At 34.9% G+C, this 23,772-nt stretch overlaps 1 protein-coding gene across 5 annotated transcripts in view; it reads right to left on the bottom strand.

Annotated features, from left to right (window-relative positions):
* The window catches only part of rttn (rotatin), a 128,695-nt gene extending 105,271 nt beyond the window's left edge, over positions 1 to 23,424 (bottom strand). For all 5 annotated transcript variants that reach the window (XR_015524853.1, XM_087309371.1, XM_087309370.1 and 2 more), the window contains exons 1-8: positions 23,334 to 23,424; positions 21,558 to 21,745; positions 16,341 to 16,524; positions 16,045 to 16,122; positions 12,077 to 12,161; positions 11,876 to 11,990; positions 10,956 to 11,103; positions 2,639 to 2,804 (exon numbers count right to left, since the gene is read on the bottom strand). Coding sequence is in view for 4 of the 5 variants with exons in the window: in XM_087309371.1 (XP_087165497.1) it covers positions 2,639 to 2,804; positions 10,956 to 11,103; positions 11,876 to 11,990; positions 12,077 to 12,161; positions 16,045 to 16,122; positions 16,341 to 16,524; positions 21,558 to 21,745; positions 23,334 to 23,364 (995 nt within the window). In the remaining variant the exon portion in view is untranslated. The remainder of the gene's footprint in view (positions 1 to 2,638; positions 2,805 to 10,955; positions 11,104 to 11,875; positions 11,991 to 12,076; positions 12,162 to 16,044; positions 16,123 to 16,340; positions 16,525 to 21,557; positions 21,746 to 23,333) is intronic.
* Between the last annotated feature and the right edge of the window lie 348 nt (positions 23,425 to 23,772).

The raw sequence follows: 23,772 nt of genomic DNA on the forward strand, positions 1-23,772 counted from the left end.
ACATAGTCATTAGCATATTCATACGGTGGAGGAGGCAGGGAGGGGTTTTGTGCTCGTGCATGTTGCGCTCAGTTTCACGTTCATTCGGATGTACAAAAGAATATGCGTGAGATTCGGCGTACGCAGTGTTTCATACATCTGAATTTTTTTCTGCGTACGCACATTTACAGCTTTGTGCGTACGCAATGTTTTAGTAAGATTTCCACGCAAGTCTTCGTACATGAGGCCCCTGGTGTTTGTGTTTGACCCTTTTTCACCTCAGAGTTTCCTGCCGCCATTGGCGAGATCGAGCCTGCTCTCCTCCAGTCATCCTCGCTGTTGCTTGCGCGACAAAAACAACCAGTGGACATGACAGCAGCACGGTGACAGCATTAAATAAAGATACTTAAAACTATTACTTTAACAATAAAGTTAGTTTGTGCCCAATAATGGGTTTTATTTCTGTATCGCGATCGCAAAAGAATCTTTTTAACCAAATCTTCTAAGTGAACCGGTTGATCTAGTTCACCAAATCGAACTGAATCATTTGAAACGATTCGCGTCTCCATTAAGCACTTATCCACCAACTAATTACTTTATAACAAGCCTAATACCACCTCTGACTCTAAATAATCCAATATATACTCTCATTCAGTTATTAGAACAGCAACGTTGCATTGAGAAGTGGTGAACTGCGCATGCGTGATTCATTGAACCAAACAAAAACAGCTGTGTGACTGAACTGAACCACTGAACTGAACTGGAACAACTGCAGTGCGGGTAAATCAAGGGATCGGATGAAAAACGTTAGTTTATTTTAAAACAGACAATCGTATTGGAATTTAAATAAGTGAATCATGATTCAGTTGGGTTGCAAAACTTTACTGTAAGACTTTTCTGATCATTTTAATAGACTGAAATTACTATTGCTGACTACATAATGTTGAGTCCAAACATCCGCATTAAAAATCTGAATTTCCCATCACCAGGCCTGGATTAATAATTCAGAGGCCCCTGGACACAATGTCTTGAAGGCCCACTATGGCTGCACCCCATAGTTAAATAAAAAAATAAGATTAATATAATATTTGTAAAATAAAATGTATTTATATTGTATTGGCCACATTTTTAAAATAAATGATATATAGTACATATATTTCTAGCCTACAGAGATTTAACTTATTTTTAAAGCATTTAAAGCACACTTTGATAAAAAATACTAATACAATTAGGGTAAATAAATGTATTTTAATATACTTGTTCAAGTTCACTGAAGCAGTACTAAAATTTATATTTAAGGGTATTTTTAATGTATAACTTCTACAAACTTATAATGCACATGATTTGGATAACACCTCTCCAATCCATTTCTAGGAATTTGAGTCCTCCATAATACACACACTTATCAATGATTCCCACTTGTCTTTCTGGTGATGAAAAGTAGGCAAAATCTAAGTGCGGACGGTGCTCATAATGCCCATAGGTTAATCTGGCCCTGTCCATCACTACTGTGGGTCTAACTTGAGGATGGGTAGATGGTTGTGGTAGATGATTGTGTTCATGTGTTCTCTGAATACATGTTTCAAAAAATGTGTGGCTGAGTTTTTATTATACAATATTCATACTGTTGATTTTAAATCTTCCACCAAACAAATATCTTCGTTTAGAAAAAAAAACTGAAACTAATACTGAAACTAATAAAAACTAAACTAAAACTTAGACATTTTTTAAATATAGAAACTAATAAAAACTAAGAAATCTGCCTCTAAAACTAATAAAAACTAACTGAATTTGAAAATAAAGTCAAAACGAAATAGAAACTAAAACTAATGAAAAATCCAAAACTATTATAACCTTGAGTCGAGCTTTAAAGTACTGAGAGAGCATTAAAGCTATAATCTTCAATGTACTGAAAACCTTGTGATTTCGAGCTTCAAGACCATTGATACGGTGATTGCCTAGTAACATTTAAAAAACGCAGCACAATGCTCTTTACTATTGTCAACAAAAAGGCTAGATCTAGTGTTTTCTGAACTGAAAATGGCATTCGGAGTATTCGCCCCCATTTGTTTTCAGCACAGTTTCACTCAGGTGTCCCTCGTTACGTCTGGTGGATCATGTCTCAAGAAGCAAGAAAATGAGCAATATTTAAACAGTGATAATATTCATGGATGGAACCACAAAAACAGCATTAACATTATCACAGATGTGCTTTAAAAAGCTAACTACATGCCGACAGACTGGCCTACTCTGTCAAGTGATTGGTTAAGGCTATCAGAATTTATATGATGTTGCTGATCGATTTTTCAAAATGTTTTTTGAAAGATTATAACTGTAACACATTAACGTTAATATGAATTTATTAAATCAGATGCTTGTATTGTGGTAAAAATCCTTATTAATGCCAATTTTTGTTGTTCAGTTTTGCAGCCATGTTGCTGTAGTGGTATAGTCAGGGAAGTTTATAGTGTGGTCCTGAAAAATCTCAATTTCAAGGGCTGTATGACCTTTCCTCTTACCCCTACGCCTCCAAGCTAAAGAGAATTAGAACACCGCTACCCCTTCACAAAGGGTAGTGATAGGGGAAGGGGTATGGGTTTAAAATGTGATTGAGCCATATTGTGAGATATTATTATTGCAAGTGTTTTTCATACTGCACCTAGCAGAAGCAGCGTCTCCGTCCTGGCCATCACCACGCAACCGTTGACCGGGTCTGCCCACCACAGAAGGTCTGGGGGAGCTTTCTTCTGGAGAAGACACTCCAGACCGTTGGGTTCCTCTCACCTCCTGAGGGTACGAGATGGATGAGTTCTGAGACACAGGGTCTGAAATAACAAGATGGGTAGGATTTAAGATAATTCTCCCTTCATGAAACTTAAAAAATGTAATCACTGACTTAAATTTCACATCAACAGATAAGCTTGTGGCCATAATCAGAAAGGAAATACAATTTTATTTATATATATATATATATATATATATATATATATATATATATATATATATATATATATATATATATATATATATATATATATATATATATATAAACACATATATATATAAACACATATATATATAAACACATATATATATATATATATATATATATATATATATATATATATATATATATATATGTTTTTGAGTTTCCCCAAAACAATAAGCAGGATAAATGTTAATTATCTTAATTTTATTAATAATTTAATGTTATTTATTTTCATTTATCATCAAATAATTTATAATAAATTTAAATGTTTTTTGTAAAGCATATTAGAATATTGACTTCAGAAGGATAATGTGACACTGAAAATTGTAAAAATTATGAGGCATTCAGCTTTGATTTACATGATTTTTTATCTTAAGTCAATTAATCAAATGAAAGGTTTCCAAGAAAATGCATAAATGTAGTTTAATATAAGCTCATTAATAATTTAATTTAATTATTATTTTTTTTTACTTATTATCCAATTAATAGAGTGTGTTAGCGTAAAAGAGTATTAATACCCAAAACTAGGGCTGTGCGGTTTGAGGAAAATATCGAATTGCATTTTTTTTTTTTTTTTTTTTTTTGACAGATATTGTGATTTTGATTTGATTTGTGATTTAATTTTGTAGTCAGGTTTTAGCTCATCTTAGCAAACAACTCTGAAATTGTACGTTGCTTGCTACTAGATTGTCACTGGCAGTACTTTTAGTTGACTTTTCAGCAAGACGCTCCTCATATACCACCTATGGGGCTTTTTTAGATGCTGGTTGTTGTATTTTCTCGTGCTGTGGCAACTATTCTGCGACAGCTCTTACAAACTACCTGGTTTTGTTTGGTGTCTTTGACTTTGAAACCAAGACATTACCGTCATGCTGTTTTTCTTTGATTTTAATTCATTTATTAATGCTTCTGAAGTAGCAGATGCCATCAACTAATCGCAACGTTTCAAATCACGATTGTGATTCTATTTTGATTAAACTGCACAGCCCTATCTAAAACACTCAACCCAAAATGCCCCCTTTGTAATAAATGTGTGAAATAAGCAATAGGTCCAATTTCATGCTATTTAAATATCACTTTAATAACATTCCATTAATAAAACTGCCTTGCTCCTAAATCAAAGAATGAAGGAGAAGAAATTAAGAGAGGAACTGTGGAACCAAATATTCATTTTAAGACAAAGCCGACTCACAAAGCTCTGTTTCATTCTTTGCTTAACGATAAAAATAGTTTTGAAATAACTTTGCAGCAAATATTTTTTTGTGAACATCCCAATAATAATCCTGCTGCTAAATGTGATATTTGAATGAAGGATGCTCTGCTGGACAGTGATTACACCATTAGCCCCACCACTGCACCACCCAAATTGTCACTTTACATTTTTAGAGAAATAAAATGCATGTTTTTCAGCTGGACATCAATATTATTAATGTAAAATGTTTGTATATACACATAGTTTACGTGACCACAAGTTTGACAGCAACGTTAGATTGACTCATAAGGTCTTTGCAGACTTAAGTCCAACATGTCCCTGCGTTTCCAGCGTTTTTCTGTACTCCTATACAAGAAATGCACAGAAACCTACACAGAGAGTCTGATAGATATTAATTAATCAATTCTAGGAAAAAAGTCAATTTAGGCAGTGATGCTTTGATCCCCTCTCTCTTCTTCAACAAAGTAAAAAAAGAGGGAAAATATTGTGTCCATCCAATCTATTACACAGAGTAGAATGAGAATTCACCTCCTTAACAAAGAGTTGCGGGGAATTATCTCGAAATTCTAAGTTTATTTCAGGAAATCAGTGATATTTCGATACTCTGCCTGTGATGCTTCAGCCACAAATCACAAATTTCCATGAATGTATCCTAAACAGAGCTGTCAAAGGTATAGACCAGAGATGCCCAAAGTACGGCCCGCGGGCCAAAGTTGGCCCATTGTATCCTTTGATTTGGCCCACCATCTCATCTGAGAAGAGAGTGAGTATGATGGAGCGGCTTGGGGAAAATTACTTTAACACAGAGATTATCATTTCAACTTTGACGTAAACTTTTTTGTTTGTTTTATTGCTGAGCAACAAATAAATGTTTCAATTAAATGTTGCAAATCAATCAGATTTTTTAAAATGTAGTTGCGGTCACTCGACAGATCAAGGCACATCTAGACAAACAGTAGTGTAGTTGTGTTAAAAAATTAGATTGTTTGTTTTTACTGCAATAAGTTCATTAGAAAATGTAAAAAAGAGACAAAGATATAAAGCAATGCTTTCTAGTCATTTTTAAACGCTATTAAATAACTTAGGAAATTACCCATAGTAAATGAATAGTGGCATGGCAACAGCAGTGGTTCTCAACCATCCGGCACTTTCTGTCTTTACATTACACATTTTGTTTGCATGTGTTGCATTCTGGATTTTTTGTGTTTTCTCGGTGGAAGAGAATTGTCAAAACGCCTCTTAAAATGATTTCTAGAATGTATAAAAAATAATGCTAATGTTAATTTTTAATGATGGTCAAAAGTTTCGGAGGCAGTGTGCAAATGTAGCTAACACAACGCAATGTCAAATTGATTTTTTTATTGATCAAAATTTTCGGAGGATGATTTGTGCAATTAACTTTAACAACACAAAAAGTGCAACAGCACTGCAAGTGTCAAAGGAGAAAATTCATAATTCTAAAAATAATAAAAAATAAATAAACATGGTGACGCAGTAAGCAAGCAAGTAGGTCCCTGGTTCTAGCCTCGGCTGGGTCAGTTGACATTTCTATGTGGAGTTTGCATGTCCTCCCTGCGTTTGCGTGGGTTTCCTCCGGGTGCTCCGGTTTCCCCCACAGTCCAAAGACATGTGGTACAGGTGAATTGGGTTGGCTAATTTGTCCATAGTGTATGAGTGTGAATTAGTGTATAAGGATGTTTCCCAAAGATGGGTTGCAGCTGGAAGGGCATCCACTGCGTAAAACGCGTGCTGGATAAGTTGGCGGTTTTTACCACTGTGGCAACCCCGGATTAATAAAGGGACTAAGCCGAAAAGAAAATGAATGAATAAATAAATAAACATAAAATCAAGGTGACATAACAATAAAGAAAGCATCTCATTACAGTGATGTGAATCTATACGGTAGAATGAGCTTTGCAATTCTGTACTACAGCAGAGGCTTTATTGCTTTAAAGACAAATTTATAGATCTTTAGACCTGACCTATAGATCTGCTGTAATTGAGACATTTGTTTTAATTCAAAACAAAATGAAAGACAAATTGTACAAAAAAAAAAAAAAATTTAAGTGGGATCTGAATGACCATGAGCATCACAGTGCTCCGCTTCACTTCACATGACAAACTTTAAATCCCATCAGACTAGCAAACTGCGACAGCAGTTATATGTTATAAGTTACATCTTATATGTCAATAAGAGGAGAGTATGTTGTTTTCTTTTTTATTCTGTCTGAACATTAAACCATAGATTTTACACCTCAAAGTTGACCCGGAATATTGTGTTAAGTTGAAAATTCCATCATCATTAAAATGAAAAATTGTCATCATTTTCTCACCCTTCAATTCACTTGTTCTAAACCTTTCTTTCTTCTGTTCAGCACAAAAGAAGACACTTTGAAGAAAGCTGGAAACCTGTAACCATCGACTTCCACAGTATTTGTTTTATTTTCCTGCAATGGATGTCATGTGTTACAAGTTTTGAGTATTTTTTAAAATATCTTGTGTTTAACAAAATAAAAATAAAAAAACATACAATGGCTTGGAACCACTTGAGGGTGAGTAAATAATGAGCAAATCTAAATTTTCAGACTCTACACTTACATCCAACTTTTAAATAGATCTTCTAAAAATAATCGCAAGATTGTTTTTAGTAGATCTTTGCAGATGTGGAAGAAAGTAGTTCCACATACTTAAGGATTTTTAGACTTTCAGAGTTTGATTTTCTTTTGCTATATACACAATTATGCCTGCGACGTCGTGCCAGCTCACATCTCCCACCAGTGCATATATACATATATTTTGGTCACATGGTCAAGAAAGATACAAAATAGTTGGTAAACTTTACTTTGGCTCTTTTCCTGCTCTGCTCTGGAGGCTATTTTCTCTGACTCTACTGCTATTAGGGTCTCTCTCCCTCCCTGTCTATCTCTTTCTAAGGTAACTTAATTTTACATTAAGGGTGGGTACAATTATTATCATGTTTTATCAGTTCATTTTTTTATCATTTTATACAGTTATTCTATAACTAATTAATTTGCAACTATAGAGAATTATTGTCAATAAATCATTTAAATTAATGAATTTATTTATTTAACAGGGACAATGCACAAAATTTACATTAACCTCAAAGAGGAAAGATGCATTGTGCCAGTTTGTAGCAGGATTGCTAATTTCTACCTGCAGTTTCTGGATAGGTAAAAATTAAAACAATAAAATCCAATTAATTAAAAGGTCAGTTTAAAACATTCAAGCATAATAGCATATAAACTAAAACACTGACAACTCAAAAACATCTCACTCAGTGTGTACAAATTTGATTTGACAAATACCACCTCCTAGTCAGGCGTGAAAACCTCTTATAATTTGTACCTGTGATTATTTATGTTGGGAGAGAATTCCATAGATTGGAGGCTTTATAAATAAAAGAGGATTGACCAAAAGAGGTCTTGCGTCTAGGGACAATACATTCCATCCTTACCATAGAAAGTGTCACTCGCGATGTTTTCTCTGATTTGGAATTTTTTTTTTTAAATTTAACGATGGAGCAGAAAGATTATGAATAATTTTATAAACAAAACAAATATTGGAATATTTAATAATATTATCAAAACTTAAGAGACTACGTTTTTTAAGATGTTGCAGTGATGGTACAACTGAGGCTTTTTATCAAAAATTTTAAGTGCTCTCTTTTATAATAATTCCAATGGTGTTAAAGATGATTAACATGCCTGAGACTAGGTCGTTATATAGTACAACAAATGTGGAACAATCATAGTATTTAAATACATACAAGAGGCTTCATACTTCACAGAATCTCTGATATGTTTAAAATTTCTTAGATTGAATCTCAGTGTAGTTGCAAGTTTTTAATATGAGTTTTAAAATTAAGGTTTGAGTCCAACATGATGCCTAAATATTTGAATTCAGTGACATTTTTAATATTTTTCCAATTTAAAAAAAATTCTAAAACTCTTACAACTTCATACCTATTTGAGAAACACATGAATAAACTTTTCAACATTTAAGGTAAGGTTTGAATTTTGCAACCATTTAAAAACATTTTGCATTTCATTTGTTTATTTATTAGCACCTTCTGTTGGATTCTTTCCATAAGTGTAAAGCACAGCATCATCATCGTACATTAATAAACCACCTTCAGTAAATATAGCTGGAAAATCATTTATATAAATACTAGGGATGTAACGGTATCAGAATTTCACGGTACGGTAATACCTCGGTATGAATGTCACGGTACGGTATTTATTGAATCATTTACAGGAAAAAACAAAACTTATGAAAATACTCCAAAAAAAGTGCCAAAAGTGAATGTCAATGACATACAAATTAGCCATCTATCTGTAAGCTTTGAAACAGGAACTTCAATTTTAATAACAAAAAAATATTAAACCATGTAAAAAAAAATAAAGTTTCAATTTAGTATTGTTGAAAACTCATCACATTCAACATTTAATCACTCACTCACTTAGATAGAGATGGGTTTAAAGGAAAATTATCATATAAATATAATCTGGTAAAAGCTGGCATCTCTGGGCATTTACAATGTCCCCTGCAACAGAAAAAAAACCCTCTCATTTGGGACTGAGGTTTCTGGGACAAGAGAGATATGACTTGGCCCAGGTTGACAGCAGTGGGTAACATTGTGCATTGTCTTTCCCCCACTTGAGAGGACAAACCATGAGTAAGATAGAGGTCTCATGTCTGCATCAATCTGAACAGTGTGCTGACAACACCGCTATTCAGTACGCGCGCGGCAACACAGCTGATAAGAACTCGCGTGACAACACAGCTGATAAGAACTCGCGCGACAACACCGCTATTCAATACGCGCGCGACAACACAGCTGATAAGAACTCGCGCGACAACACCGCTATTCAGTACGCGCGCGGCGACAACACCCGCTTTAGAGTTTTCCAGCTCTTTTTCATCCCCGCTTCTAGCAGCACACTCCATTTCCGCATTACTGGATCTGTAGCGACAACAGACCGCAAGGGATGATGGTCAAGCATGGGCTGATGGGAATTGTAGTTTTCGCTACCTCCCATTCGCTTCATTCGCCTGAGCAAATTTTCTCAGAAGACGTATAGTTTTACCGAGTCATGCGACTTCGGTAATATCGAAAAAAATTAATATTGCGGTATGACGGTATTTACAATACCGTTACATCCCTAGTAAATAATAAAAAGATACTAAAATAAAATAAAAAATTTAAATAATTTCATTATCAAGTATTTGTGAATTACTTTTGATTTAACATCAACACTTAATTGCTCCATATTGCAATAAAATACAATCATATAATAGCAACGCTCTCCCACATTTTTAGCTATTAATGCTGCCCTTATTTCCATTTTTGGTTAAAGATTGCAGAACGATTATTTAAATAGAAATGTACAGCTTTTTACCATCAATACTGTTAACTTTTTAGTCATTCGGTAAAACTATAGTTTGAACCGCTGTAGATCAAAAAAAAATAATTTAATTAAAAAAAAAAATATATATATATATATTAGAGATGCGCGGATGGGCTATTATTTCATCCGCAACCGCATCACAAAACTCATCATCCGTCCGCCATCCATCCGCACTAACATTTTTGACCAAATTTTAAAACCGCACCCGCCCGTCATCTGCTGACTGAGCTCTTTATTTGAATGGCTTATTCCTTTTTATTATTAAATGAATGTTTCTTTATTGATTATTAGAAAAAAGATAATGACTTTAATGACATGCAGTTAATCCAAACGTGCAAGTCAAATCCAGCATTAATTGACGCTTTGAAGTGACGCTAAACAATACAAGGACGTGTCTTTTCACTTGATTCGATTCCTCGGTCGGTCCTTGAGTCTTTTCCTTGCGTCCTTCCCTCGCATCCTATAGGGGTGGAAAGACGAGGAAAGAAAGCAAGGAAAGGGAACGAGGATACACAAATAAGAAATGAGAAGCACCCCTATAAAGCTCTCAGAATATCAGCAGTAAACTCCGTCTCCAATTGGCGCACAGGGACAAAAATAAATAAATAGCCTAAGTTAAACGCACTGTACTGTACAATTTTTTTTATTATTATTGTAGCCTAGAAAACGCATTTTGACACATCATTTCAACATTCAGACGAGAGCGCCTGGCCTCTAATGCGCCCTGCTGCACTGAAGGAGCGCTCGCTCGCAGCACTTGTTGCTGGAATGCATAGAATTCTCTTGGCAATGTGCTGTAGACGTGGGAATGACTGCCTTGTTTCTCCCAAAAGGAAAGTAGATTTTCCTCTGCTAATCCGTCTATACGGAAGTTTGTAGATGAAGACTTTTGTACTTCATCCAGAATTAGTGTATCCGATTCCTCCTCTCATTCTGTGAAGTCAGTCCTAGGCTTTTTCGTTGGTGCGCCAGCTATGTGTACAAAAACAGTACAACCGCCCACCACCCGCCCGAATTTAATTAAAATATAATTTTTCGTCACGTCATCCGCCCGATCCGCGGTTCATCTCTAATATATATATATATATATATATATATATATATATATATATATATATATATATATATAAAATCAAATTTAGGTAAAAATCATCAAAAATGTTGGTGACTGACTTACAATAAAAAATAAAAAAAGAAACAATGACTGGGAAAGAGTTAATACCAAGTATAAATAGAGCATCTGACTTTTTGAGTGCTGCAAAATTCGAATAAAAAGTTCAACTGCTAGGAGCGAACCCCCACATTAGGAAAAGTTTACATATTCATAATAGATGTTGTGGGGTACCTTGTTTGGCTGAGAAGAAGCTTGGATCTCTGTAAAATCGTAGGCGGCTCTTCAAGTTCCTGCAAAGCTGTTGCAGACAGGCCAATGCCTGGAACGTCAGGTAGCTGACATCACCATCAACATTCAGACCGAGAAGTGACAGCAAACTCTAGAGGGGGAAAACAGCAATACGTGAAAACAGAAGCTGATGTTGTCTTGTAAACCCACGAGGACAAGTGTAGACCTGTTATAACAAAAACAACTGATCTAAATGGTGCAAGCCTTTCAGGAGAGCTGATTCTGCATTCAATTAGACACTAAATAAAAGGCCACCTGATACTGACTTTTAAGTTGTGTAATTTGTACCAATTTAAAACGCACTACCCCTCCAGTGGTACCAAAGCAATGCAAATGAATGAAAGTGATTCAATAAACCTAATTGAACTGATCACTCCGAGTCGGAATCGCTGGCACATTCAATTTTTAAACAATTACACAAAAGTTCAAGAGCATTAGCTGAAGAGAGCGCTTCCAAACCACTTTATCCCAGCCTGATAAATAATTTTCATTGAGAGCACTGAGACTGCATATCTCAGATAATCTCCAATGCATCTGCGCCAACACATTTTTGACAGATAAACAACAATGCTTGTCGCTTGGTTTTAAACGCTTGTACTAAAACGGCATGTGTCAGCTTGCCAGCTAATCATCACGGTACAGTTCTAGACATAAGACACGATTTGTCGCTGTCAATCCAATACTTTCCGGAGTTGAAGGCATTGGACAGCCAATCAGATTTTGTGGAATTTCAATTATAGAACGGAACGGGGATTATGGAGCCCCGCGATATCACTTTCATCGCTGTCACTCAACTTATGAATCTCTCATCAGGGGTTAAAACAACAGACAGATTGAAGACAGAAATGAAATTCAAGTCTTACTTGAACTGTACTTGGCCTTTGCAGGAATATTTCAGCTGGGAAGTCTTGCGTGATGACATCACGAAGCAGCTCACAGGTGGTTCGCACTAAGTTGTGGTTGTCGCTTCTAAGGGAACTAATGATCGAGTAAATGATGTTATTTTGTCAGTAGGATGTAAATTAGAGGGTAAATGAGGTAAAATAACAGCAAGCAGAGGGTACCTTTCATTTGATGACAATATATGTCGATCTGTTGTGTTCAAAGACAGCCATGGAAAAACAGAGAACTTCAAGCACCTAGTACTGACTGCAGGGTAAAGAAACAAAAAAGGAACATAAAGTATAATAAAGTCCTGTGTAGTGTGGAGGTCAGATTTTAACAATAAGGGTGATTTTTGGGCTAGATGACAGAACGCCTAATCAATAATCGGTCTATGTTGCTACAAATGTCTTACAAAAAGATTCAAAAGAACATTTAGGTCCTTTTTGAGTTTTTTTTGAGGTGCTTGGGATACTTTTGAGCCTACTGTGAAACAGGCAAAATTTATTATAGCATTGTAGGGATAGATTTACTCAGACTTAAATGTTTCCTGTATTAAAACAACAAGAACTCTGGAATCTGAAGAAAAAAGCGCAGGATAGACACATTCTTGCCCTCTTTCCAATCCCCTCTGTTATTGATAAATACTCAGGTGTGAATGGTAATAAGGTTTTGATCACGATCTCTGATAAATTTTGATTAATCTCAACAGATGAGTAAATCTTAAAGTCACTGGTTAACTTTGACAAAATAACCATCAATTGCTCTCATAGGGTATTTATAGAGAGGGATGAAATGTCTCGGAGTCGCAAGTCTGTATTCAGAATGGCCCATGCTTGTGAAATGCTCATTTTTTCCACTTAGACTTACTTTGCATCCTGTAAATAGAGCATGCACTCTTGACGTGACACAGCTGGCTCTTTTAGGGAATGGAAGATGAGACTCTAATTGGTTTATTCTCAAAACACACCTATAACTCATTAAGAAAATAAACTCAACCCTTTTAGAACATGCGCCACGGCGCAAAGCAAATTTTCCCGTCCGTAAATTACCAAAAATGCGTTCTGACACGCCCTGAAAGCGTTTGCGCTCTGCGTTTTGCACTCTGCGCATGGACCGTCAAAATAGAGCCCATTGTTTAGGCACTTTGTCATTTTAAATGACAGAATTCATGAATACAAAAATCCTTTAGTGAGTTTGGGAACTCTACAACTCAATTTCAGCAGTGACTAATTTGCCGCCACTGATTGGCTACTGCACTCATAAGCTCAACATTATTGTCACTGATAACAAGGCCTAGCACTGAGAAAAAAAAAAACTGATTAAAAAAACATACTGATGCAATTGAACAAATCTAAATGTAATACCAAAAAAACACTTTTTATTCTTTTTGCCATTTTATTTAAATATTTTCCCCCCTATCATTGAGTGTACTTTATTTTGCAGTGACCCTAGTGAGAACCGACATGAGCATTAACATTGAAATGACTGAAAAAGTCATGTAGCTGAAAATGACTGAAATGACTGTTATAAATCTTAAGTTACACATTTATTTATTTATTTTTTTATTAAGAAAATTTAAGAGAGTTATAAGTCTTAATGCATTTCACAACATTCCTGTTTTACTGTATCTTTGCTTCTTTATTTATTTATTCATTCATTCGTTTATTTTCCCTCGGCTTAGTTTATTATTTATCAGGGGTCGCCACAACAAAGTGAACCACCAACTATTCTGACATAATGTTTTACACAGTGGATGCACTTCCAGCCACAACTCAGTACTGGGAAACACCCACACACTTTTACATTCACACACACATACATTATGGCAAATTAAGCTTAATTCACTGTGCAACAAGGGCAGAACATTGAAACTCCACACAGAAATGCCAACTGGACCAGCCAGGACTCGAACCAGCGACCTTTTTGCTGTGAGGCGACAGTGCTAATTACTGAGCCACCTGCATCCTTTATGTTATCTTAAAAAAAAATATTTTTTTATCCAAGTTGTGGTATATGACAAATGCAGTAAATAAATTAAATGGCATTATACATATGCACAATTAGGGCTCTATTTCAACGATCTAGATGCAAAGTGTAAAGTAAATGTCTGAATCCACTTTTTGTATTTTAAGGACGGAAAAAAACAGTCTGTGCCCTGGTGCATGGTCTAACAGGGTTGTGCTTGTTCTCTTAATGAGTTATGGGTGTGTTTTGACCATGACTTGCATTAAATCAATCAGAATCTCATCTCCCATTCCCTTTAAGAGTCAGTTTGTTGCGCCATGGCGCATTTGTTTTTACATGGCAGACTTTGTAAATGAAAAAACTGAAAGCTTCACTAGATAGAAAACAATTAAACAGACCATCTGCAGCATGATGATAAAGAACGAGCCTCCTCCATTTGGCAACTTTACTTTCTCTTTACTTTACTTTTACTCTTTACTCCTTTCCTGGATCAGGAAATGGTTTTGTATGCACTCCACTAAAGACATCCATTAGCCTATATATTTATTTTGTTTGTTAAGCGCAAAGTTTTGTTTCAAAACTATTTCTAAATTCAGTAAATGAATAAATAAACAATAATAACGAAGTGTGGTCAAAAAACTTCATAGAGTCCGATTTTTATGCCCCAAATGGTAATGCATACCCCTCCAAAACCCAACAGGTGAACAAATATAAACTTGTTTTTTATTAAAACAAATATAAATAAGCATATAATAAGTAATAATAACATAAAATGCTAATTATTATGAATAAGGCATGGAGGTAGTGGTTTTTATAATTATGTAGAGAATAATAATTTTTGTAACATTTTAATCCTTTAATTTTTTCATATGTAAAGATATTTGTGTATTGCTGTACATCCTGTGCGTACAAAGCAATTTGTATGCATTTTGGACCTGTATAGGCGCATAACTCTGCGCTGGACTTTAGACCAGGTTTTTTATGGTCAATGGCGTAGTTCTTAAAAATAGCAACGCGCCAACAACGCACCTTAACAGACCTCTCTAGACTGGAATACCGATGAGCCCACAAAGTGGCGCAAACTAACTTGCTGGTTAAACAACGTGGCGCAAATATAACTGAAGCTAGCAAGAAAACACGGGCAAACAAGCATCGCTCCTTAATGCCACACAGGGTGTATAATAGGTAGGCCCACACAGAATCTGCACGCGCAGAATTCCACAGATTTTTCGCAGAATTGGGCAGATTTCTGCAGATTTTTTTGGCTCATCATTAATTCTGTTTATTTACTTGAGTAAATGTGTGTAAATCTAAATTTATTCAGTTTTTAAATTAATTACAGTAATATTATTGACAAATATGAAAATGTTCACCTTATTAATGTACAATGCAGTTTGTAAAATAATATTTTTTTGTCTTTAAGTAGACATACTATATGAGAGACTTGCTTCGTTTACCAAATAAAGTGAATCTAGTTGGATTTGCAATTTAAACATTAAATAAAAGTTTGTATTATTTTTTTTTATTTAAAAAAAAATTAAGGTTTTTGTTATGATACTTCCAAAATTACTCCACAGAAACCTGCAGATTTTTACCAAAATTCTCAGCAAAAATAGCAAAAAACACCCACAGATTCTGTCTGGCCCTTATAATAGGGTCCTTAGTGTTATGTTTTTTGACAATCATTAAAGACATAGTTCACCTAAAAATTACAATTCTGGCATCAGTTCTAAATAATCTGGAAACCTGTAACCATTGACTACCATGGTATTTGTTTTCTTACCATGTCAATGGATACAGGTTTCCAGCATTCTTCAAAATATCTTCCTTAAAGAAACTCATAATAATTTAAAACCACTTAAGTGCGAGTAAATAAAAGAGTAATTATTCATCTTCAGGTAAACTATCCCTTTAAAATAAACTGCTGAAATCTACAAACGAAAGAAAAACAGTTTTTTTTATATAATAATAATAATAATAATAGCAAAAGAGTAGTATGCAAATCTGAATACCTAAAGCCCAACCTTGCCAGATCAATGCCTATTTATATGACAATTCTAATACTGTTGATATTAGATTAACACACGTTCCACCAGTGAACCGTTTTTAAAAATTTAACGAGTTTATCTTCTGCCTTAAAGTTAGTTGAACTAAAAAGTAATTTGATGCTGATGTCACCTACATGGTACTCTGGGGGTGGGAGCATCTGTCTGCTTGGGTTTACTGCACTGGAAAAATCCCCCAGCCGGCGGCTCCTCTTCTGAGAACACAAAAGCAGCTGTAGTTGAAAAGCAAATCAGGAAACCAGCACTTTCATGCTCTCCTTTTGCCTTGAATCAGACAGTCGACTCCTGTTCATTCAGAAGCTGCTGTCAGACTGCTATTCAAGGGGACTTTGACATTACTTCTAATGACATCGATATCTACAGTAATCTGCAGAATGGACGGATATAAAATCGATGTAATGCTTTTTTATACCTGTCTGCAAGTGTGGCTCGTAGGAGGTGGTGGGTGGACAACTTGGAAGGGCCCCTGGGAGGTGGAAGAGCTGATCGAAGACGCCGTCTACGATTGTTCGGAGACGAAGATCCACATTAGGCGAGAGTTGTGTTAGGAATTCGACAGCCCCGACCTCTCGAAGCATTTGGGCTCCGGTTGGGTGCTTTGACATGGCATGGAAACCAAAATTAGATACTATTCAAAACATGTCTAGTAGAATAATTTGCCTGTGGATGTTGACAACTCATACTTTTTTCTCCCCGCCCAATCTGATTGGTAATGAATAGTGTCACTGCACAAAAGCCTATTAAAACATCACTTGCTGTCTGTGAGAAAATGTAGCAGGATGATATAAAGACAGTCATATTACATATAATCTTCCAGACATTAGCTATCATGAATGCAATGCAATACAATGCAATTAGGGCTGGGCGATTTGGACAAAAATCAAATATTGGTTAATTGAACATTTAAACTTGATTATGATTAATTAATGATTTTTTTTTTATTTGCCCTCACAGTTCACTGACACGTTTTGTACAGTACATGTACCCACAAATTGCAAATGAGTGATTTTAAAATGAACATTGCATTACTTGATTTTTAACATAATTGAAGGAAACACACTATTTACTATCTATGATTATTTATTGAACATCACTGTTGAACAGCTGAAATTAAAGCACACATTGCCTAAATAACTAATAAACAAAATGTATTATTTTTACTTATTTTTTAATATTATTTTTCATATTAAAAGGAGAAAATGAGCAGTATCTCTTCGAAATAAAATAATTTTTGCATATCATGTTAATAATATTTTAAACAGTGCAGTGCTTCCTATACACAGACTTTACTTGGGCGGGTCACCCAGGTATATAAACGGCTATATATATATATAAATATATAAAAGTATATTTGGTGACATGTTAATTTTTTTACTAATATTGATATCCTTTTAGCCTCACGGTGGCGCAGTGGGTAGCACAATCGCCTCACAGCAAGTAGGTCGCTGGTTTAAGCTTCGGCAGGGTCAGTTGGCATTTTTGTGTGGAGTTTGCATGTTCTCCCCATGTCCGCGTCCTCCGGTTTCCCTCACAAGTCCAAAAACATGCGGTATAGGCGAATTGGGTAGGCTAGGTTGTCCGTAGTGTGTGCGTGTGTGAATGTGTGTGTATGGATGTTTCCAGGTGATGGGTTGAAGCTGGAAGGGCATCCGCTGCGAGGAACATATGCTGGATAAGTTGGCGGTTCATTCCGCTGTGGCGACCCTGGATTAATAAAGGGACTAAGCCGTAAAGAAAATTAATGAATAAATGAATGAACATCCTTTTACACTTTTTTTGTATCCGCCTAATATAACCAAACATTGCCAATCGATTAAGTAGTGGAAAATTTTCTATCATTTACCCGTTTTGTTTTGTGTGAAATATCTCTCAGCACTCTCACAGGCAGTCTAACTTGCTGTGCAGACCCACATAGACATGGCTTTTGGGACCTAAAAAGATCGTTTGTTCTGGATTTCTAAATCTCCTAAAATGTCCTGGATTCAACTTTTTCTTTTCACTTTACGCTTGCTTCACAGCTGACAACACACTCAGCCGCGAGGCCGGTTGAAAAAGTAAATGATACATTTTTTAATCTAAACAATTCAGAAAAACTTCACTATATGTTCAGAAAGGATGAAATGACTTGTCTAAACTGGCTGCAAAATATATATACATTATTAGTGGTTAAATCAACACGTTTGCCTTATTTAAATAATCTACAAGTTTTGATCTTGTAATTGTGACATTTTTTAGAAATAGTGTCAGTTTTTATTATTTTTGTCTGTCATTTAGTTCTCATTTGCTGATTATTTTATACATTTGACGATGTTCATATACTACATACTGTTTTATATGCATATCTAGATTTAATAGATATTAATTAAGATATTCGTTAAACTTGAAAGGGAGAGAAACTGATTTTACGTGTCAGTGTGTGCTCTTGGCTCCTGAATAGCATAAAAGTAAGAGTTTATTTATCTATTTATGTGTTGTGAGTAAATGGTGTTTCAATCCGGCTACCACCGCAAGTATATTTTAAACCTGTGGGAAGCACTGCTGTGCATTTCTTGCATCTTCTGTAAACAAATATTTAAAATGTAAATATAATTTAAATGTAATGAAAAATATGCCATCTCAGGGCATGTCAGGCGCAGCTTATAATCATCTGCAATGTAGTGCAAAGTAAAGCTCAAGAAAGGGTCCACCGTCCTAATTGACCAGAGATCAAATGTGGCTGCAAAGTGGCAGCGGAAGTAAATCAGCCTCAGTCTAAACAGAGCGGGGTCACAAGACCCCCACACGCAGTAGGGAAATTAATTGGAAAAATTGTCCAGGAAAAATTTGATCGATTATGAGTTCTGAATGTTGATTTCGATTACTTTTCGATTAATCGCCCATAAATGTAAAACAATGATTTATAAAGTAAACAAAAACAATTACTCTGCACAAGTCAAAAATGTGAAAAAATATTTGAGTGTATGAATTAAAATAAGTTTACAGAAGAGATTTTATTTAAATTTTTAAGTAAAAGTAGTCATTGTGTCAATTTTATTTTACAGTGAAAATAAGATATTCTGAAATGATTTGGTATTATTATATTCGATAGCCATTCAGCGTAACACATTTAGGTCAAATTGAAACAACATTTATTCTGACCAGTATTTTCTAACAAAAATATAAAAGAATGGGTGATTTCCCTAAATTACAGTACATGCTGGGTAATGCATAGTGTTTTGAAGGACATTTTTTTTTAAGATGACAATTAGTATTATGGGGCTGTGCTGTGATGCTAAATTATAGCTTTTTAATGTCGTCATTATTCTTGCTTTAAATGCCTGAATGGTTGTTTGGCAAATAAACTTCTACTGATGACATTTCAGTGGGTGTCAGATATGTTACATTATGGTAAAAATAAAAATATAATGTATTTTCGCTCTGAAAAAAAATGAACTGAACACATTCTAATGTACAGTGAAAAAAAGGTAAAGCTGGATCAAACTTCAGCTTTTTTGCTGCTTAAACCCCCCTTTTAATCTTTCACCCATATCATATTTATTTAAATGCCCTATTTTGACGAATGTTAATTTTTGCCAAACAAATAATTGTGATATTAACAATAATGTCCAGATTTATTGTTTTAAAGTCATATACTACAAAATAAACCTTAGCCAATCGATTTTATACAGTGTCATTTGAAATAAGTATAGTGTCTAAGTATAAGTACAGTGGCGCAGTAGTGCTGTAGCCTCAGAGCAAGAAGGTCGCTGGTTCGAGCCTCGGCTGAGTCAGTTGCTTTTCTTTGTGGAGTTTGCATGTTCTTCCTGCGTTGGCGTGAGTTTCCTCCGGAAGCTCCAGTTTCCCCGGTCCAAAGACACAGTCCAAAGACATGCAGTACAAGTGAATTGGGTAGGCTAAATTGTCCATAGTGTATGAGTGTGTGTGGTTGTTTCCCAGAGATGGGTTGCGGCTGGAAGGCCGCTGGTAAAAACGTGCTGGATAAGTTGGCGGTTCATTCCGCTGTGGCGACCCCAGATTAATAAAGGGACTAAGCCGAAAAGAAAATGAATGAATGAATAAATGAATAACATTAAGCAGGGCTCGACAGTTAGGACTGCCTGATGGCCCGGAGTGGATCAATTGTAGTGAGAAAGCAATACGATTCAACAAACTAATGAACCAGGCTATATCACAGTGTTATTATGGTTGTGTAATAGCCATATATACAGCTATATGAAGAGAGAATTATGAGTAGGGCGGGATGTCATTTCTACTGGTAAATGTGTGCTTTATGTCGAATATGAAAGTGAAAGCATGCTGAAATATTAACGAGAGCTGTTTATCCCTTAAATAACCATCTGATAATTTTTCCACATTTTAATCTTATATTATTTGTATAAGGCCTAATGTTATGTTCATTTTTGCACTGACACCTCGAACGAAAGATCAACATCGATATGCTTCATGATCTTACTGCAGTCTCACTTCATCTGTTATTTGTCTCTATAATTTAAAACTATAATTCTAGCAAATGTTTTTTGCAGGGCAAGTAAAAATCTGATCCTTAATGTTGAACCCTGAATAAGTATAATATAATTTTTAAGGCATTTAATTACTAAAGCTATACAGGCCAAATTTTAACATATTAAGATCAATCAAGCCATTCAAGGAAGCATTTATTTAATACAATAAAAGTTTGTAAAAATAAATGTTCTTTTAATTTACATTCATTCATTTTCTTGTCGGCTTAGTCCCTTTATTAATCCGGGGTCGCCACAGTGGAATGAACCGCCAACTTATCCAGCAAGTTTTTACACAGCGGATGCCTTTCCAGCCGCAACCCATCTCTGGGAAACATCCACACACACATTCACGCACAAACACACACACTATGGTCAATTTAGCCTACCCAATTCACCTGTACCGCATGTCTTTGGACTGTGGGGTAAACTGGAGCACCCGGCGGAAACCCACGCGAACGCAGGGAGAACATGCAAACTTCACACAGAAACACCAACTGAGCCGAGGCTCGAACCAGCGACCCAGCGACCTTCTTGCTGTGAGGCGAAAGCACTACCTACTGCGCCACTGCTTCGCCCTCTTTCAATTTACAATATGTGAATTTCTTTTTGTGGTCATTGATTCCTGATTCAAAGTTTTCAACAATAATAATTTATCATGATTGAGAAAAACCTATAATAAATTATCATAATAAAGAGCAAGACAGCATATTTTAATTATTTATGAAGGATCATGCCATTTGACACTGAATAGTGAATACTAATGATGCCAAAAAAATCAGCTTTAAATCATGCAAATTACATTTTAAAGTATTCACACAGAAACAGTTAATTGAAATAATATTGCACAACTCTATAGTTTGCATTATATTGCACTGATAAAACATGTAGCAATCAATCAACAAAACAAACAAGTAACAATGTATCCAAACTTTTGACTGTATAAACTATGCAACTTTATAAATACTATTAAACTATATAACATACAGTAAATAACACTTACAGTGCAATAATGCAATAAATAGAGGCCATTAAAACATCACTTCCTCTGGCTGAGAACATCAGACTAAATGCAGCCTGACAATACAAGGAGACACAAACATTTCACATATAATCAGTACATTATCTACCTTCGAAAGCATGTCGACCAACTCCAGAACTTCCTCCTGCATTGGAACCTCCGGAAAATTAAACCACTCTAGGAGGAAAACAAACAGCATCTTCTCTTGGACCAGATCAGGAACAGAGATGAGGCCATGATCTAATTTGCTTCTGATATTTTTAAGAGCCCGGACCCTGATTTCCGCTAAGGAGTGACCTGATGAGGGAAAATGCATAAAAAGGTTTTGTAAGCAATTCCACGCAAATGTCAACCTTGCCAAGATCAAAACTAAGCTTCAACCAAAAAAGCAAAGCCGTTTTTATATATTTGGTGTAAGTATTTTACAGACCTTAAAAACCACTCAAAAATGTCTCCGTCAATGTTTTCAAACTATTATATTTGATTTAGCAAAGTCACACAATCAGGGTATCTTCCGTCCTGTCCATATTAGTTTTTAAGTAATAAAAGGAAAACTAAGAAAACAGCCGTTTTTCAGTTTTTTCTTTTGCTCACAAAAAAAATAAAAACACTTAATAATAACTTTAAAATTCATTATACACATGTAGGTGGTGCTGAAACCACCTTTTCCTCTGATTGGTCAACCAAATCTGAGCTTGTGACATCACCCTCAAAACAATAGTCCTATAGTTGAAGTCAGAATTATTAGTCCCTTGAATTATTAGCCCCCGTTTATATTTTTTTTCCCAATTACTGTTAAACTGAGAAATTTTTTCAACACATTACTGAACATAATTGTTTTAATAATTCATTTCCAATAACTGATTTATTTTATCTTTGCCATGATGACAGTAAATAATATTTGACTGCATATTTTTCAAGACACTTCTATATAGAGTATAAAGTGACATTTAAAGGCTTAACAAGGTTAATTAGGTTAACTGGGCAGGTTAGGGTAATTAGGCAAGTTATTGTATAACGATGGTTTGTTCTGCAAACTATCGAAAAAAATAGCTTAAAGGGGCTAATAATTTTGACCTCAAAATGGCTTTTTAAAAAATTAAAAACTACTTTTATTCTAGCCAAATTAAAACAAATAAGATTTTATCCAGAAGAAAAAATATTATCTGACATACTGTGAAAATTTCTATGCTCTGTTATACATAATTTAGGAAATATTAAAAAAAGAAAAAAAAATTAAAGGGAGGCTAATAATTCTGACTTTAACTGTACTTTCTCTGTTAATTTAAGTTTTGGGTTTTTTCTGCAAATGTCACATCCATAACTCTGGAATTGCTCATGTATCAATAAAGTATAATGCAACAAATTACAAAACTAGCAGTATATGCAAATCTACAACGTATGGATTTCATATAATCAATAATTTATCATCAATAATCTTTTTTATTATTATTAACTTGATGTTGCTATTAATATAATGTAAATTAAATGGATTAATGTGATTTAATAAATAAGCAATTCCAGCATTATGGATGTGACATTTGCAGTAAAAACTCAAACATAAATTGTAAGTTACTCTACTAACTTATAACGTTAAATGCCAAAACGAAAGTGACACATGAGCTTATATAGCAAAGCTACCTAAATGCACGCGAACCATAAAAACAGACTTTACATGCACTCAACAAACTAAAATAGACATTTGCTAGGTTGAACAACAATATTGCACGATAAGCGATTATACATACATGTTTATACCAGATAGGTGATCAAATCAAACAGTCTAACTTCTGCTAACTTCTGTTTAGCTTATCAGGCTACTTCACATTCAGCTGCGTGTTGTGTAACTTTCTTAAGCGGACTGTCTTTACACAAAGTTTCTTACCGATCTTCTTTATGAGTGACGATAACTCCATATTTCATTATCCTACAAGTGGAAAACAAAGCAGACTTCATTGACTGTGTACAACAACGGCGGTTTTCGGTTAAACGTCACATCCTTGTCATCATCACTGGCAACAGCGCGGGTCTGTTTTCAACTAGCGCGCCACTGTCAGGCACTTCCGGTATATGTCAGATGGATCATGGAGCTATGTGTCATAGATATATACATGTATATATCTATGGCTATGTGTGAGATGTTGTGGAGATTTGCAAGTGATCCAAAGCCACTAAAGTTACAAATTAAATGAATAAAACTGAAGTAACTAAATAAAAAGTAAAAAATAAATATAAATAAATAAAAGTAAAGTAACTACATAAAAATGTAACTAAATAAAAAAGTAAAAATAAATGAAAATTGATAAATAAATCGTAGAAAAAAA

The sequence above is a fragment of the Danio rerio genome, chromosome 24 (assembly GCF_052040795.2).
Source record: "Danio rerio strain M-AB ecotype USA chromosome 24, GRCz13ab, whole genome shotgun sequence".
Lineage (NCBI taxonomy): Eukaryota > Metazoa > Chordata > Actinopteri > Cypriniformes > Danionidae > Danio > Danio rerio.